The sequence below is a fragment of the Ranitomeya imitator genome, chromosome 4, assembly GCF_032444005.1.
Source record: "Ranitomeya imitator isolate aRanImi1 chromosome 4, aRanImi1.pri, whole genome shotgun sequence".
NCBI classification, from domain to species: domain Eukaryota; kingdom Metazoa; phylum Chordata; class Amphibia; order Anura; family Dendrobatidae; genus Ranitomeya; species Ranitomeya imitator.
The window spans coordinates 506133946-506151693 of record NC_091285.1 but is presented as its reverse complement, the minus strand read 5'-3'; the positions used below and the strand labels follow the sequence as shown (position 1 = coordinate 506151693).

At 45.0% G+C, this 17748-nt stretch overlaps 1 protein-coding gene across 2 annotated transcripts in view; it reads right to left on the bottom strand.

Moving 5' to 3' along the window:
* Positions 1-17748, bottom strand: part of GALK2 (galactokinase 2) — a 507611-nt gene that overhangs the window by 417420 nt on the left and 72443 nt on the right. For both annotated transcript variants that reach the window (XM_069766040.1, XM_069766041.1), the window contains exon 3: positions 2363-2486. In XM_069766040.1, the coding sequence (XP_069622141.1) occupies positions 2363-2486 (124 nt within the window). The remainder of the gene's footprint in view (positions 1-2362; positions 2487-17748) is intronic.

The window sequence follows — 17748 nt, the reverse complement described above, 5'->3', positions numbered from 1 at the left end:
CCCGACAGGGACAGGAAACCGAACTGATGTGGGAGAGAGGTACCGCCTTTTTCACCTGTAGGTTTCCTGTCCCTGAGGGCGGATCCCTCTCTCCGTGGTGCCGTCATGGGGGTAAGAGAAAAATAAGGATGATATGCATGACAATATGAAGGAATAACAAAGTTCACATATTTGGTAGGTATTCAGTTTTAAATCAATATTTTGTTGTTGACTATGAGCTGTAATTTATTTCAGCAGGGCAATTTCATATAAAATAATGTAGGTTCCGGGAAAAACAAGAGAGGAATGCTCATCCAGCTTTTCTTACTGATGGTTAGGATCATATTGTGAAATACCGTATATACTCGAGTATAAGCTGGGATTTTCAACCCACTTTTTTGGGCTGAAAGTAACCCTCTTGGCTTATACTCAAGTCATACGCAGGGGTCGGCAGGGGAGGGGGAGCGGAGCTGTGTAATAATACTCACCTGCTCCTAGAGCGGTCCCTGCACGTCTTTTCCCCGGCGCCGGCAGCTTGTTCCTGTAGTGAGCAGTCACATGGTACCGCTAATTACACTAATGAACATGGACCCCACTCCACTCCCATAGGGGTGGAGCCGCATATTCATTACTGTAATGAGCGGTACCATGTGACCGCTCACTACAGGAAGAAGCTCCCGGCGACGGGGAAAAGACATGCAGGGACCGCGCCAGGAGCAGGTGAGTATAACGCAGTGTGCTATATTCACCTGCTCCCCGTTCCACCGTCGGCGCCGCTGCGTCTTCCGCGTCCTCTGCAGTGACGCTCAGGTCAGAGGGCGCGGTGACGCGATTAGTGCGCGCCGCCCTCTGCCTGAACGTCAGTGCACAGGACGGAGAAGACGCAGCGGCGGTCAGCGGTGTAACGGGGAGCAGGTGAATATAGCAAGTGCCGGGGGCATGAGAGGTGAGTATGTGATTTTTTATTTTTTTAATCGCAGCAACAGCATATGGGGCAAATATCTGTATGGAGCATCTTATGGGGCCAAGTGCAGCGTTATATAGGGAAATTATCTGTATGGAGCATCTTATGGGGCCATGTGCAGCATTATATGGGGCAATAATCTGTATGGAGCATCTTATGGGGCCATGTGCAGCGTTATATGGGGCAAATATCTGTATGGAGCATCTTATGGGGCTATATGCAGCATTATATGGGGCAAATATCTGTATGGGGCCATGTGCAGCATTATATGGGGAAAATATCTGTATGGAGCATCTTATGGGGCCATAATCAGCATTTGTGCAGCATTATATGGGGCAATTATCTGTATGGAGCATCTTATGGGGCCATGTGCAGCACTATATGGGGCAATTATCTGTATGGAGCATCTTATAGGGCTATGTGCAGCATTATATGGGGCAATTATCTGTATGGAGCATCTTATGGGGCCATGTGCAGCACTATATGGGGCAATTGTCTGTATGGAGCATCTTATAGGGCTATGTGCAGCATTATATGGGGCAAATATCTGTATGGGGCCATGTGCAGCATTATATGGGGCAAATATCTGTATGGAGCATCTTATGGGGCTATGTGCAGCATTATATGGGGCCAATATCTGTATGGAGCATCTTATGGGGCCATGTGCAACACTATATGGGGCAATTGTCTGTATGGAGCATCTTATAGGGCTATGTGCAGCATTATATGTGGCAAATATCTGTATGGGGCCATGTGCAGCATTATATGGGGCAAATATCTCTGGAGCATCTTATGGGGCCATAATCAGCATGTGTGCAGCATTATATAGGGCATATATTAATATGGAGTATCTTATGGAGCCAATCATAAACTGTATGGAGCATTATATGGGGCGTATTTTGTATGGAGCATCTTATGGGGCCATCATGAACTGTATGGAGCATTGTATGGGGAGTATTTTGTATGGAGCATCTTATGGGGCCATCATGAACTGTATGGAGCATTATATGGGGCTCCTGATTCAATATGGATATTCAAAAACACAACCTACTGATGTCTCAATTAATTTTACTTTTATTGGTATCTATTTTTATTTTTGAAATATACCAGTAGCTGCTGCATTTTCCACCCTAGGCTTATACTCGAGTCATTAAGTTTTCCCAGTTATTTGTGGCAAAATTAGGGGGGTCGTCTTATACTCGAGTCGGCTTATACTCAAGTATATACGGTATGTTTCTTGCTCATGGAAACGGTCAGTAAAGTTGGCTCAGAAGATTACACAAATCCAAACTATAGATTATACCTGACTAATGGAATGATGTTACATTAACAGGCATTTTCAGAAGTAAATAATACAGTCTATGGAGAACTTCAAGTTTAAAAGGTCGTTATAGTAAGGATGGAAGGAAAAATACTTACAAATACGTTGGATTTGTATTGGACAAGTGCAAAATACGAGAGTCAACAGGTTGCACAGCGGCTAAAATATCCTGTTCAATAGCCATTGGAAGAACGGCATATCCGCAGTAGTCAATGTGCTCCCCTATAGCACAAAAATGAAACCTAGATTATTAAGCAGCAAGCCATTCACAAAGGCAAAGATCATGTCACAATCTATGTTGGATATACAACTTCATTAATTATGTTGCTACTTTTTTTACATAATCCTCAACAAATTCCATATTGTACTTACAGGGGTCTGCCTCCAAATCTTGATTTTTTTTTTTAGGCGGCTGAGGGAAGAAACATGGCTAATGTTAACTAGAAAGATTTCACTTGCCTGATTAAAGATTTCGATTACTGCAAGCTGCCAAAAAGTCTAATGAGGTGTGCCGTAAAGGGTGAAGGATGCAAAGTGCAGAGCATTTCACCTTTCAAATTGTGATATTGGTCAACACAGGATCAAGTAAGATAGGGATGTAGTGGTAAGAATTGCACACATTTTGCACTTCGTGTCACTTAGAGGCACAAAACGTAGTAGATTAGACTTAGGTAATATATACACACAGCCCAATTCATCACTTGCAATTTATTGAAAACCCTTTTCTCTTTCTGTATAGTGCTCTTTTTTTTGTCTTTAACCAGTTTTTGTGACTTTTTACAACAAGAACTCGTAAATCCGATAAAGGGGTTATTGAAGACTTACAGGAAGGTAATTGCCAACTACCTGTCTGTTCTGCCCGGCCCCAATCTCTGCAGCTCAGAGCGGTCACGGACCATTCCTGTGGCTACTGGTGATGTCAAGTCGACAGAGCTGGGAACAATAGGCTGGTAGTTAAAAACTACCTGCCTGTCAGTTCTTAGCGCAAAAACAAATTGTCCTGGACAACCCCTTTAAAAAGTCACATAAATGTTCCAAATTTCTACGGGAGGAAATGGAGTGAGAGGAGTACAAAAAATACGTGACTGTGTAGAAGATCCCTGAATGCACTGCCCACAGAAGGGAGGAAGAGGTACGTATTCTGGAGGGATTGCAGGGCACAGACGTGGGATTCTGGGGCCATAACTGACGTGCATGGGATGGGGGTAGTATTACAATGAAGACAGAAGGCAGGGATTTCTTCCATTAGCATAAACACAGAATATAACATTTTTTAACAACAAGACCACTAATATGAGGCATACAGGTAGGACTAGTTTAACATTTCTGTTACCAGAAAGCCCATATTAATAGGTCCCGGGGTGACAGATTCCCTTTAAAAAGAAAATGTCACAAAGGTTCTGATGTTGAATTGGACACACAATGTTATAGTTGTGCTGCAAAGCAGAAAAAAGTAGGGTTTTTTTAATTTTTCTTCTCTGTTGTGAACATATTAGAAATGAAAGTATTTGGAACCTAATTTTTTTTTTTTTAACTCCAAGTGGGTGTTGTTAGATCTGTATGACGATGGAAAAAAAAAGTGACATGGCTGAAGGCCTGTGGCTGCCCAGCATCTTCTTCAAGCAGCAGACATTCAGCACAGAAAAGGGCACACACAGAAAAGCAGTGTCAGTCACTGACACCACTCACCCCTCTCTGCCCTGAGCAACAGCCATTGCTCCCTCCCTGCACTCAATTGTATTTGCTTTTGTCATATGCAAATACAATCGATGTGAGCACTGTGCCACCAGGGACAGGAGCAGAGGAGCTGTAATCAGCTCCCTGCCAGGAACACCAGCAGAATGCAGGCCACTTCTGTCCAATGCACTGCTGGAGAGAGAGCACGCAGTGGAAGTCGGATGGTGCCATCCAGTGCCCACTGATGTACAGGAAGTGAGTATAAGTATAGGTGAGTATAAGCCTTTTTTCCCCCTGATATTTTGTCAATGAATGGGGAACATGAGGGGCTGGCCATGGGGATCATACGAGGGGCTGGCCATGGGGGATGTATGAGGGGCTGCCCATGGGTGATGTGAGGGGCTGCCCATGGGGGACATCATAATATATTAGAGACTGTGTGTGACATTATACTGGAAGCTGTTGGGGACATAATACTATATAGGATATGTGGAGGGCAATTAAACTATATAGGGGCCTTCGGGGGACATAATACTGTATATTGGGGGGCTGTGGTGGACATCATAGTGTATATTGGAGGGATGTTGTGGATATCACACTATATGGGCAACTGTGTTGTCCATCATATTGTGTAGGGGAACAGTGTGTGAGGGACAAACAGTTTGTAAAGGACAATTTGGTGGGCAGCATAAGGGCATAGTATGAAAAGGGGCACATAACGGATATTGAGAGGGGGCAGCGTAAAATGTGGGTACAGTGTGGAGAGAGGTTAGCATTATGGGGGTGCAGTGTGGAGATACACAGAGTGTAAGGCAAAACTAGAGAGTATAGCCATGGTATAAGCCATGGCTCATAAGTGTGGATGGTGTGGCGGTTATAGCTGATAATGACAGAGTGGCAGGTGTAACTCATTAAGGTGGACAATGTGGAGGTAATATACAGTGGGGCAAAAAAGTATTTAGTCAGTCAGCAATAGTGCAAGTTCCACCACTTAAAAAGATGAGAGGCGTCTGTAATTTACATCATAGGTAGACCTCAACTATGGGAGACAAACTAAGAAAAAAAAATCCAGAAAATCACATTGTCTGTTTTTTTAACATTTTATTTGCATATTATGGTGGAAAATAAGTATTTGGTCAGAAACAAAATTTCATCTCAATACTTTGTAATATATCCTTTGTTGGCAATGACAGAGGTCAAACGTTTTCTGTAAGTCTTCACAAGGTTGCCACACACTGTTGTTGGTATGTTGGCCCATTCCTCCATGCAGATCTCCTCTAGAGCAGTGATGTTTTTGGCTTTTCGCTTGGCAACTCGGACTTTCAACTCCCTCCAAAAGTTTTCTATAGAGTTGAGATCTGGAGACTGGCTAGGCCACTCCAGGACCTTGAAATGCTTCTTACGAAGCCACTCCTTCGTTGCCCTGGCGGTGTGCTTTGGATCATTGTCATGTTGAAAGACCCAGCCACGTTTCGTCTTCAATGCCCTTGCTGATGGAAGGAGGTTTGCACTCAAAATCTCACGATACATGGCCCCATTCATTCTTTCATGTACCCGGATCAGTCGTCCTGGCCCCTTTGCAGAGAAACAGCCCCAAAGCATGATGTTTCCACCACCATGCTTTACAGTAGGTATGGTGTTTGATGGATGCAACTCAGTATTCTTTTTCCTCCAAACACGACAAGTTGTGTTTCTACCAAACAGTTCCAGTTTGGTTTCATCAGACCATAGGACATTCTCCCAAAACTCCTCTGGATCATCCAAATGCTCTCTAGCAAACTTCAGACGGGCCCGGACATGTACTGGCTTAAGCAGTGGGACACGTCTGGCACTGCAGGATCTGAGTCCATGGTGGCGTAGTGTGTTACTTATGGTAGGCCTTGTTACATTGGTCCCAGCTCTCTGCAGTTCATTCACTAGGTCCCCCCGCGTGGTTCTGGGATTTTTGCTCACCGTTCTTGTGATCATTCTGACCCCACGGGGTGGGATTTTGCGTGGAACCCCAGATCGTGGGAGATTATCAGTGGTCTTGTATGTCTTCCATTTTCTAATTATTGCTCCCACTGTTGATTTCTTTACTCCAAGCTGGTTGGCTATTGCAGATTCAGTCTTCCCAGCCTGGTGCAGGGCTACAATTTTGTTTCTGGTGTCCTTTGACAGCTCTTTGGTCTTCACCATAGTGGAGTTTGGAGTCAGACTGTTTGAGGGTGTGCACAGGTGTCTTTTTATACTGATAACAAGTTTAAACAGGTGCCATTACTACAGGTAATGAGTGGAGGAAAGAGGAGACTCTTAAAGAAGAAGTTACAGGTCTGTGAGAGCCAGAAATCTTGATTGTTTGTTTCTGACCAAATACTTATTTTCCACCATAAAATGCAAAAAAAATGATAAAAAAAACAGACAATGTGATTTTCTGGATTTTTTTTTCTCAGTTTGTCTCCCATAGTTGAGGTCTACCTATGATGTAAATTACAGACGCCTCTCATCTTTTTAAGTGGTGGAACTTGCACTATTGCTGACTGACTAAATACTTTTTTGCCCCACTGTACTATAGAAGGCTTATTTAGGTCATTTATGGTAAGATTTTTATGCAGGTGGCATTTTAATAACACTGTTATTTTTAAAGGGCACCATGTCGAGATGTGCTGCTAAAATCCGGAGAAGAGGGAATATGGAGAGATGAGCTGTGGATGTGAAAAGTCATCATGGCGTCTGCACAAGATGGAGACGAAAAGAAAGAAAAAATTTGATGTGAGAAGAGATGAGCCATAAGGTACCTGGATGTAAATGTTTACTTGTTGATACATACAACACTGTGGTACTATGGTTCCTGTATGGTCCACAGTCTGATAAAGACTCATAAGCAGCAACTCCCAGCATCTCCTTACCATTTTTAATGACATAACGGGAGCTGTGGGATCATGACATACAAATGTATATGGGCCTGACTTAGAAAGATTCAGCTACTCAGTTTTTTATCACGGAAATTATTTTTTTTTCGGACACTATGTCCTCAAAAAAGAAACAAACCCACCCCCCACAGACATTTGAACATCTCGACAGATTATAATGTTCTATCTGTGAAAATCTAATATAGAACAAAGAAGTGTGAATGAGGCCTTACAGTTAGCTGGGAGGAGATATAGCAGATCAGAAATTTTACACACTGACTTGTAGCAAAGGTGAAATTATATTATGGTACTTGTTTGCTGTAGAAGTTCCACATTGGAAATCCTGCAGTGGATGGGAGCTAGAATATCCACACTGAACTGTGCAGATATCGTTACTTTGTTACTACTGTGCAAAAGATTTTACACTGTTAGACATGCTGATACCGGAAATGTTATTGCATTGTTTAGATAAAATAATTTCATAAAATCTCATCATGTACCCTGGTACTGTAAAATGTAGCGAATTTGCCATATGAACTGCAAATCAACTGTGTCCCATGTGAAGAAACCCTAATGATACCACAAGCAGGACAATGTATAGTGGTTATGCCTGAAACACGTCAACTTTTGGAATCAAATTAACCTACCGTACTTATTTAGCAGTAGGTGGTTTTTCTTCATATGACACAAAATCCCTAAAAACTTTTCAGACATCTCTCACCCAGCCAAACCAGATCTCACACTTTGCACTGACGAGGGGCAGCACCCCAAAACAGTATCTGCAAATTGAGATTTTGGTTTTAGATTTTATCCTAAGGGTATGTGCAGGCGTTCAGTAATTGGCAGCACTTTGGACGCAGAACATGTCCCATGCGTCCAAAGCGCTGCCGGCTATTGAACGCAGGTGAATCCGCATGTGTTCATTGAACCGTGCGAATCCACCGGGTCCAATACAATTTATCTTGCGGAGGCTCGCGACTCCCCAAGATAAATGGACATGCTGCAGACTGGAAAGACGTGCCACATGTCAATCTCCGCAGGTGACTGCAGGTGTCTCTTGACGCACAGTGGAAAAGGGACTTCTTGAAATCCCATCCACTATGCTGTAACATCTTTTCGCTGCAGGTTGAATGCTGCACAAGTATGCAGCGTCCAACTCACAGCATTTACTGACAGTGTGCACCTACCCTAAGTCATTTGACAAGGCTTGTTAAAGGGTCGACATTGACTTTTAGGATTGCTACTTCCAATAGGTGACAATAGAGTTCTAGTCCTCTTTGTCTCTGAAGAGACAATTCACAAATTATGGACTTAAAAAACAATGAGGTAAGTTATTTTGACTGGAATTTTTATATTCTGGTCCTAATCCATAATATACCAATTCATATAAGAGGCACATGTCTAAATTTGAGCTATAATTTACACCTGGTGCATACTATCTTAGTTCTTTTAGAGATCGCTGCCCCTTTACCCTGCCACTAGGCACTTGTTTAAGGTCAGCACCAAACAAAAAAGTTGCAAAATTTTTTACACAAAACAGACGTCTGCCAAAACATGACTTTTTCTAACAGAATTCTCCCATAATGCTGGTTGTGAACTCTAATTTTGCAGCATTCAACTATAACTACAGCGGGGCAGGTGCTGCAGATGCACTTGAGCCCTGGAGCTTAGGAGGGCTAAAAGCTCTCTTTGGCCCCTGTAAGAAGACCAATACTATTAGAGGCCTGTGATAGTTGGGTGGCCTGTTGGATATTTTTTTATCAAGGCCCATAAAGCTTCACGTTACGCCGATGATCATGCATGAATGCCTAAAGAAGCTGGGGGGGGGGGAGGTATTCACCTATATATACCACTGTACATATTGACATTGGCCAATACCTTAAAACAGTGGTAATACAAGCATATTTATCAGCAAGTCAGTAGTACATGTGTAACCTGGAAATAAACTTTATGAAAGAACAATCATATTTTCTTTACTTTTCAGCAGCCTGTAGTGCTCCTTTCCCAGTAGAACAGACCTGGGCAAAGTGCGATCCACAGGCCATAACTGGCTCTCTGGCTGTTTCAATATAATATCTATGAAGAACTTGGCACTCAGTTGATGTGAAAAAAAGATTATTTATTTGCAATCCACAGCGCATCACAAATAAATAATCATTTTTCTACATCAACTGAGTGCCAAGTTCTTCATAGATATTATACTATTATACTAGATTAAGCACCTACTTGTGCAACTGGTGTCAGAAGTGCCGCGCTCTACTACTCCTCTGGCTGTTCCAGTCCAGCCGAGCAGGCGGATCAAGACATCAGAAGGGCTAACACTTTGCTGCACCATGCCCTCCCCTGTCATTCGCTGCCACTGCTATTCACATCCTCAGGATGCACACAGTGGTTAATAAGTTTGTGGTTAATAAGTTCCCACCAATCAGTGTGTGAAAAAGCAATCGCAATGATGGACCAGAGCAAAGCGCCTGAGGAACGGGAGCGAAGTGGGTATGTGGTGGGTATTTTTTCATGTGTATGGGATATTTGTATGTAAAAAGGAGGCTAGGGGGCTCACGCTGTATATGGGAGGCTATGTGGGGGCTCACGCTGTATATGGGAGGCAATGTGGGGGCTCACGCTATATATGGGAGGCTATGTGAAGGCTTACGCTGTATATGGGAGGCTATGTGAGGGCTTACGCTGTATATGGGAGGCTATGTGAGGGCTTACTCTGTATATGGGAGGCTATGTGTGGGCTCATGCTGTATATAGGAGGCTATGTGGGGGCTCACGCTGTATATGGGAGGCTATGTGGGGGCTCACGCTGTATATGGGAGGCTATGTGAGGGCTTACTCTGTATATGGAAGGCTATGTGAGGGCTCACGCTGTATATGGGAGGCTATGTGTGGGCTCATGCTGTATATAGGAGGCTATGTGGGGGCTTACGCTGCATATGGGAGGCTATATGGGGGCTCACGCTGTAATTGGGAGGCTATGTGGGGGCTCACGCTGTAAATGGTAGGCTATGTGTGGGCTCACGCTGTAAATGGGAGGCTATGTGTGAGCTCACGCTTTATATCGGAGGCTATGTGGGGGCTCATGCCATATATGGGAGGCAATGTGGGGCTCATGCTGGATATTGGAGGCAATGTGGGGCTTATGCTGAATAATGAAGGTTATGTGGGGCTCATGCTGTATATGGAAGGTTGTGAAGGAAATATATAATCAATAAGGGAAATCATAACAGCAGTAAAGTTACACTTAGGGTACCGTCACACAGTGGCATTTTGATCGCTACGACGGCACGATCCGTGACGCTCCAGCATCGTAACAATATCGCTCCAGCGTCGTAGACTGCTGACACACTTTGCAATGTACGACGCTGGAGCGATAATTTCATGACGTATGTGCGATGTAGAAGCCGTTGGTTACTATGCACACATCGTATACAATATCATGCACACCTTTGTTACACCATGCGATCATGCCGCCACAGCGGGACATTAGACGACGAAAGAAAGTTTCAAACGATCTGCTATGACGTACGATTCTCAGCGGGCTCCCTGATCGCAGGAGCGTGTCAGACACTGCGAGATCGTAACTATATCGCTGGAACGTCACGAATCGTGCCGTCGTAGCGATCAAAATGCCACTGTGTGACGGTACCCTTAGTTGACAAAAGGGTGAAACTGGATATACCAGTATTCTCAGAGGTGTATCTAGCTCCTCCTGCACCCAGGGCAAAAGATCAGTTTGGCGCCCCCCCTCAGATTTCTGCTCCCTATAATCTCCTCAGATTTCTTCTGCCCCCATAATGTCCTCAGATTTCTTCTGCCCCCATAATGTCCTGATTCCTGCCTCCATCCCCTCCCTTCCCGGGTGCAGTTGCAAATGGTGGAGAAATCTGAGGAACATATGGAGGGGATGGGGGCGGAAATCAGGACATTAAGGGGCAGAAGAAATCTGAGCACATTATGGGGGCAGAAATCAGGACATTGCACCCATCCAGCCCCCTGGCCTTGTTTCAGTCCTCACATGGTAGTATATAGCACAACCCACATAGTAGTATATAGGACAGCCCAAACAGTAGTATACAGCACAGCCCACACAGTAGTATACAGCACAGCCCAAACAGTAGTATACAGCACTGCCCACACAGTAGTATACAGAACAGCCCACACAGTAGTATACAGCACAGCCCACACAGTAGTATACAACACTGCCCACATAGTAGTATACAGCACAGCCCACATTGCAGTATACAGCACAGCCCACGTAGTATATAGCAGCCCACGTAGTATATAACACAGCCCACGTAGTATATAGCAGCCACGTAGTATACAGCACTGCCCACGAAGTAAATAGCAGCCCACGTAGTATATAGCAGAGCCCACATAGTAAATAGCAGCCCATGTAGTATATAGCAGCCCACGTAATAAATAGCAGCCCATGTAGTATATAGCAGCCCACGTAATAGCAGCCCATGTAGTATATAGCAGCCCACGTAGTATACAGCACAGCCCACGAAGTAAATAGCAGCCCACGTAGTATATAGCAGAGCCCACATAGTAAATAGCAGCCCATGTAGTATATAGCAGCCCATGTAGTATATAGCAGCCCACGTAGTATATAGCAGAGCCCACGTAGTATATAGCAGCCACGTAGTATACAACACTGCCCACGAAGTAAATAGCAGAGCCCACATAGTAAATAGCAGCCCACGTAGTATATAGCAGAGCCCACATAGTAAATAGCAGCCCATGTAGTATATAGCAGCCCATGTAGTATATAGCAGAGCCCACGTAATAAATAGCAGCCCATGCAGTATATTAGAGCCCATACCTTGTCCTCCCAGCCAGGCTCTGCATCCCCCCGGCCCCCGCAATCCTTTGCTCCAGGTGCTGCACAGTGCACACTTCCTGTTTAGCGACGCACGGCTCATTCTCCGGGCACTGGACGGGGTCGGAAGTCACTGCGTATCCATGGCGATGCATTGTGGGCAGCTCTTGTCTCCAGCAGCTGCGAAAGTCCCAGAACTCTGTGCCGCCTCCTCTTCTAGCATGCACCTCGGGCCGCAGATGCTTGCCTCAGGGGCTGCATGATTGAGACCCCGGCAGAATTCCGCCGACGGGGAGCCTACTCCTTGGACCACCGCATCAGGTGGCCTGCTGGCGCCCCCTTATTGGCTGCGCCCGGGGCACATGCCCTAGCGCCCCCCCCCTCCCCCCCCCTGGATACGCCACTGAGTATTCTAAGCACAAAGAGGCTTTTGCTAGAGGTAGGTGTCAATCCTGGCATCTTGGGTCCTAGAAACTGAGCTAAGAGGGGGTTTGGCAAATGGTCTGTACTAGAAGGAATATTTCCTATTTGCTATATAGGAAAACACAGGTATTTGAAAGGGCAGAATGTTGCTCTTCAGCCACTCACTGGCAGCATAGTTTAAATAGACCAATCCAGGTCATCCTAGAAAAATGAGTCTACGGTCTGGACTATAAAAATAATAATAAATAATTTTTATTTATATAGCGCCAACATATTCCACAGCACTTTACAATTAAGCTAGGTTTCACAAAAAAGTGTTCACATGTGAGTGCAGCCTAAGGGCTGATGCGATCCATAATTCAATTCTCCGCCCTCAGGAAAACAGACGATAACTGTAGACAGAAACATTAAGGTATTTCTGTTATTTATCCCTTTTTATTTTATAACAGTTTTGCATATTTGTGTGCTTTATTTTTACCTTTTTTATAGATTTATTGTAAGCACTGTATATTTTTATATTAAAGCTTAAAATATTTAACTTTGGACTTGTTTGCTCTTAAAGAATCCAACAGACCTTCAAAGTGTGTGACGTTTTGATTGTCTGACAGTAACATATTTTGGGGACTCATCACCCCGTGTGTTTGATGAATGGTGGCAGAGTAAGAAACCAGCTTGTGCTGAGTAGAGATGAGCATACTTTTTCGGAAAGCAATCGTCAATCTCAAATTCGGCACGAATGTAGCACATTTGGATTCGTTTTCGCTTTCACAAGCATTTTTACTCAAAGTTGAGAAAATTTGGTCACAGTTTGGTAAATCATCGTGTTTCCACTGATGTTTTTGCTATTACGTTGGCCAAGATAATGGTGCTGTACGATGAGCAGGGGGATGGAGAGACGTATTTAATGAGGGGATGGGGTGTGGAGAGGTTAGAAGAGCTGCATGCTCTTTTTTTCCCCCTTAACTTTGTGTGTGTTGATTCCGGCAGCCAATCAGGGTGCAGAAACCATCCAAAGCGTCATGACACAAGGTCTTCTGTCATCAGCTACCGAAGTTGCATGTCCCTGGTCATAGAAAAAGAGGACATCTTGTTTTGCTGGCACCATTGTCTCAGTGTCACAGTGCAGAGGTCGCTCCTGTGCTAGTGCTACTGCTGAAAGTGAACTTGTCAGTTAAATAGATAGGATCTTGTCCTGTGTGAAATTGATCTTCCAGCCTCGAACTAGATTATGAAAAAAATATGTGGCAGTCTCTAGAGGTCCAATTTGCTACTCCAAATTGTTTATGATCAAATTGTGTTTCAGCGGCAAATCAGATGACCAGATTTCCACTTAAAAATAGTTAGGTCTAATATTGGGGTGCAGCCACAAGGCCCAATTAGCTACTCTAAATCGTTTGTGATAAAACAGTGTTTCATTGACAAGTCAGAAGGCCAGATTTCCACTTAAAAATCGTTAGGTATAACAGTGTTGTTCAGGTGCACTATCTAAGAAAATAAATAGTGATTGTTCATTTAGTGACAAGTGTAGTGTGGCGGTGTTCACACCATGCGGTAAAGTTCAACGCAAATGTCCTTATTGTCCAAAAACTCACAAATGAAAGGCAAACGGTATACTCCGGATCGCAGCCGGGGCATCAAAACAGTTCGTATCCGAGACCTGTTACCGTGGGTGACTGTACCACCGTGCTCTGCTGAGAGGGTGCCAGGCGTTTCGCTTCCCTTGGCTCTGTGTTGACTTCACACAAGCCGGATGTTGCAGAGCCACCAGTTCTGCAGCTTGCAAACCAACACTGACACACCCAAACTTTTACCAAACCAAAGAATGGTAGCCGTGCGGCACTAGAACCACAACTTTTCACAGGTGTGTGGATGAGCGGCGGCAGCGTCGGCGACCTGGACCCGTTGAAGCGCTTTGCGCGAAACGGCCGTAGTCCTTACCGGTTCCCCGCACCCTCTCCTGTTCACGTCCTGCCGCCTCTCCATGTGTACCTGATTGCTGTTTGTAGCAAATAAAGGACTTCATCACAGCATTTCTAGGGGTGAGTGCCATATTTTTTCTTCTGATATACACCCAAACCTTTGCTGCAGGGTTTTTAAATGGGATCTGTAGCCATTGACCACCTGGACGAAGCATTTCATTGCGAAACGCGCGTCGCGTGTGGTGGACGCCTGGATCCTCTCTGCCATCTCTGGTAATGAATAGGTCTTTACTTTTAATATCTCATATGCATTTCACTATGATTGAATAGACTTTACAGGACCTCCCATTGGCCCTATTTGGGAATATTTCTCTCTTGATGTATGTTTAAATAACTTTATTATTCATACTCTGGCCTACTCTATGGGGGTGCCCTGCTCTATGAGATACGGTGTGAATGTCATGTACAGCATTGTGCTGGAGCAATTAGCATTCATTACCTGGTGTGTATGTACATTGGTATTTGGATTTTCAATATGTAAATTGTTTCCAGGTGTGTCCACTTTCTTTTTTCCTGTATATGTGGTCCTCATCTGTTATTTATATTGATTCTTACCACCTTTTGGGTCTTATTTTACTGTGATTTGAAAAATAAAAATATTTTTATCCCTACCCATATATATACATATATACATATACACAGTACAGACCAAAAATTTGAACACACCTTCTCATTTAAAGATTTTTCTGTATTTTCATGACTATGAAAATTGTACATTCACACTGAAGGCATCAAAATTATGAATTAACACATGTGGAATTATATACTTAACATAAAAGTGTGAAACAACTGAAAATATGTCTTATAATCTAGGTTCTTCAAAGTAGCCACCTTTTGCTTTGATGACTGCTTTGCACACTCTTGGCATTCTCTTGATGAGCTTCAAGAGGTAGTCACCGGAAATGGTTTTCATTTCACAGGTGTGCCCTGTCAGGTTTAATAAGTCGGATTTATTGCCTTATAAATGGGGTTGGGACCATTAGTTGTGTTGAGCAGAAGTCTGGTGGATACACAGCTGATAATCCTACTGAATAGACTGTTAGGCTACGTTCACACTAGCGTTGTGCGCCGCTGCGTCGGCGACGCGACACACAACGCACCGAAAAACGCGTGCAAACGCATGCAAAAACGCTGCGTTTTTCGACGCGTGCGTCGTTTTTTGACAAAAATCGGACGCAAGAAAAATGCAACTTGTTGCGTTTTCTTGGTCCGACGCTAGCGTCAAAAAAGACGCACGTGTCGGAAAACGCAACAAGCAAAAACGCATGCGTCCCCCATGTTAAACATAGGGGCGCATGATGCGTGCGTCGCCGCTGCGTCGCCCGACGCTAGCGCGACGCACACTAGCCGAACGCTAGTGTGAACGTAGCCTTAGCTGCTTTTTTCTTGCCATAATACAAATTCTAAGTAAAGAAAAATGAGTGGCCATCATTACTTTAACCCCTTCCCGACCTTTGACGCCACGTAGGCGTCATGAAAGTCGGTGCCAATCCGACCCATGACGCCTATGTGGCGTCATGGAAAGATCGCGTCCCTGCAGATCAGGTGAAAGGGTTAACTCCCATTTCACCCGATCTGCAGGGACAGGGGGAGTTGTAGTTTAGCCCAGGGGGGGGTGGCTTCACCCCCTCGTGGCTACGATCGCTCTGATTGGCTGTTGAAAGTGAAACTGCCAATCAGAGCGATTTGTAATATTTCACCTATTATAACGGGTGAAATATTACAATCCAGCCATGGCCGATGCTGCAATATCATCGGCCATGGCTGGAAATACTAATGTGCCCCCACCCCACCGATCGCCCCCCCAGCCCCCCGATCTGGCCGGTACACTGCTCCGGCTCCCCTCTGTCCTGTGCTCCGCTCCCCCCCGTGCTCTTGTCCGCTCCCCCCGTGCTTCAATCACCCCCCCCATGCTCCGATCACCCCCCCTGCACTCCGATCCACCCCCCTCCGTGCTCCGTTCCACCCCCCCCGTGCTCCGTTCTACGCCCCCGCCCCCCATGCTCCGATCCCCCCCCCCCCGTGCTCCCCCCACCCTATCATACTTACCGATCCTGCCGGGGTCCGTCCGTCTTCTCCCCGAGCGCCGCCATCTTCCAAAATGCAGTGCGCCCGCCGAATCTGCCGACCGGCAGATTCGTTCCAAAGTGCATTTTGATCACTGAGATATAATCTATTTCAGTGATCAAAATAAAAAAAATAATAAATGACCCCCCCCCCCCCTTTGTCACCCCCATAGGTAGGGACAATAAAAAAAATAAAGAATTTTTTTTTTTTTTCACTAATGTTAGAATAGGGTAAGGGTTAGGGGTAGGGTTAGGGTTAGGGGTAGGGTTAGGGTTAGGGTTAGGGGTAGGGTTAGGGGTAGGGTTAGGGTTAGGGGTAGGGTTAGGGTTGCTAAACCGCTGCGGATTTACCGCGTTTTTTCTGCGCATTTCACTGCGGTTTTACAACTGCGATTTTCTATTTGAGCAGTTGTAAAACCGCTGCGGAATCCGCACAAAGAAGTGACATGCTGTGGAATGTAAACCGCTGCGTTTCCGTGCAGTTTTTCTGCAGCATGTGTACAGCGATTTTTGTTTCCCATAGGTTTACATTGAACTGTAAACTCATGGGAAACTGCTGCGGATCCGCAGCGTTTTCCGCAGCGTGTGCACATACCTTTAGAATTAGGCCATGTGCACACGGTGCGGATTTGGCTGCGGATCCGCAGTGGATTGGCCGCTGCGGATTCGCAGCAGTGTTCCATCAGGTGTACAGTACCATGTAAACATATGGAAACCAAATCCGCTGTGCCCATGGTGCGGAAAATACCGCGCGGAAACACTGCGTTGTATTTTCCGCATGTCAATTCTTTGTGCGGATTCCGCAGCGTTTTACACCTGTTCCTCAATAGGAATCCGCACAAAAAACACTGGAAATCCGCAGAAAATCCGCAGGTAAAACGCAGTGCCTTTTACCTGCGGATTTTTAAAAAATGATGCTGAAAAATCTCACACGAATCCGCAACGTGGGCACATAACCTTAGGGTTAGGGTTGGAATTAGGGTTGTGGTTAGGGGTGTGTTGTGGTTAGGGTTGTGATTAGGGTTATGGCTACAGTTGGGATTAGGGTTAGGGGTGTGTTGGGGTTAGGGTTAGGGCTGTGATTAGGGTTATGGCTACAGTTGGGATTAGGGTTAGGGATGTGTTGGGGTTAGGGTTAGGGCTGTGATTAGGGTTATGGCTACAGTTGGAATTAGGGTTGTGGTTAGGGTTAGGGTTGGAATTAGGGTTGTGGTTAGGGTTAGGGGTGTGTTGGGGTTAGGGTTGTGGTTAGGGGTGTGTTGGGGTTAGGGTTGTGATTAGGGTTATGGCTACAGTTGGGATTAGGGTTAGGGGTGTGTTGGGGTTAGTGTTGGAGGTAGAATTGAGGGGTTACCACTGTTTAGGCACATCAGGGGTCTCCAAACGCAACATGGCGCCACCATTGATTCCAGCCAATCTCGTATTCAAAAAGTCAAATGGTGCTCCCTCAATTCCGAGCTCTGACGTGTGCCCAAACAGTGGTTTACCCCCACATATGGGGTACCAGCATACTCAGGATAAACTGCGCAACAATTACTGGGGTCCAATTTCTCCTGTTACCCTTGTGAAAATAAAAAAATGCTTGCTAAAACATCATTTTTGAGGAAAGAAAAATGATTTATT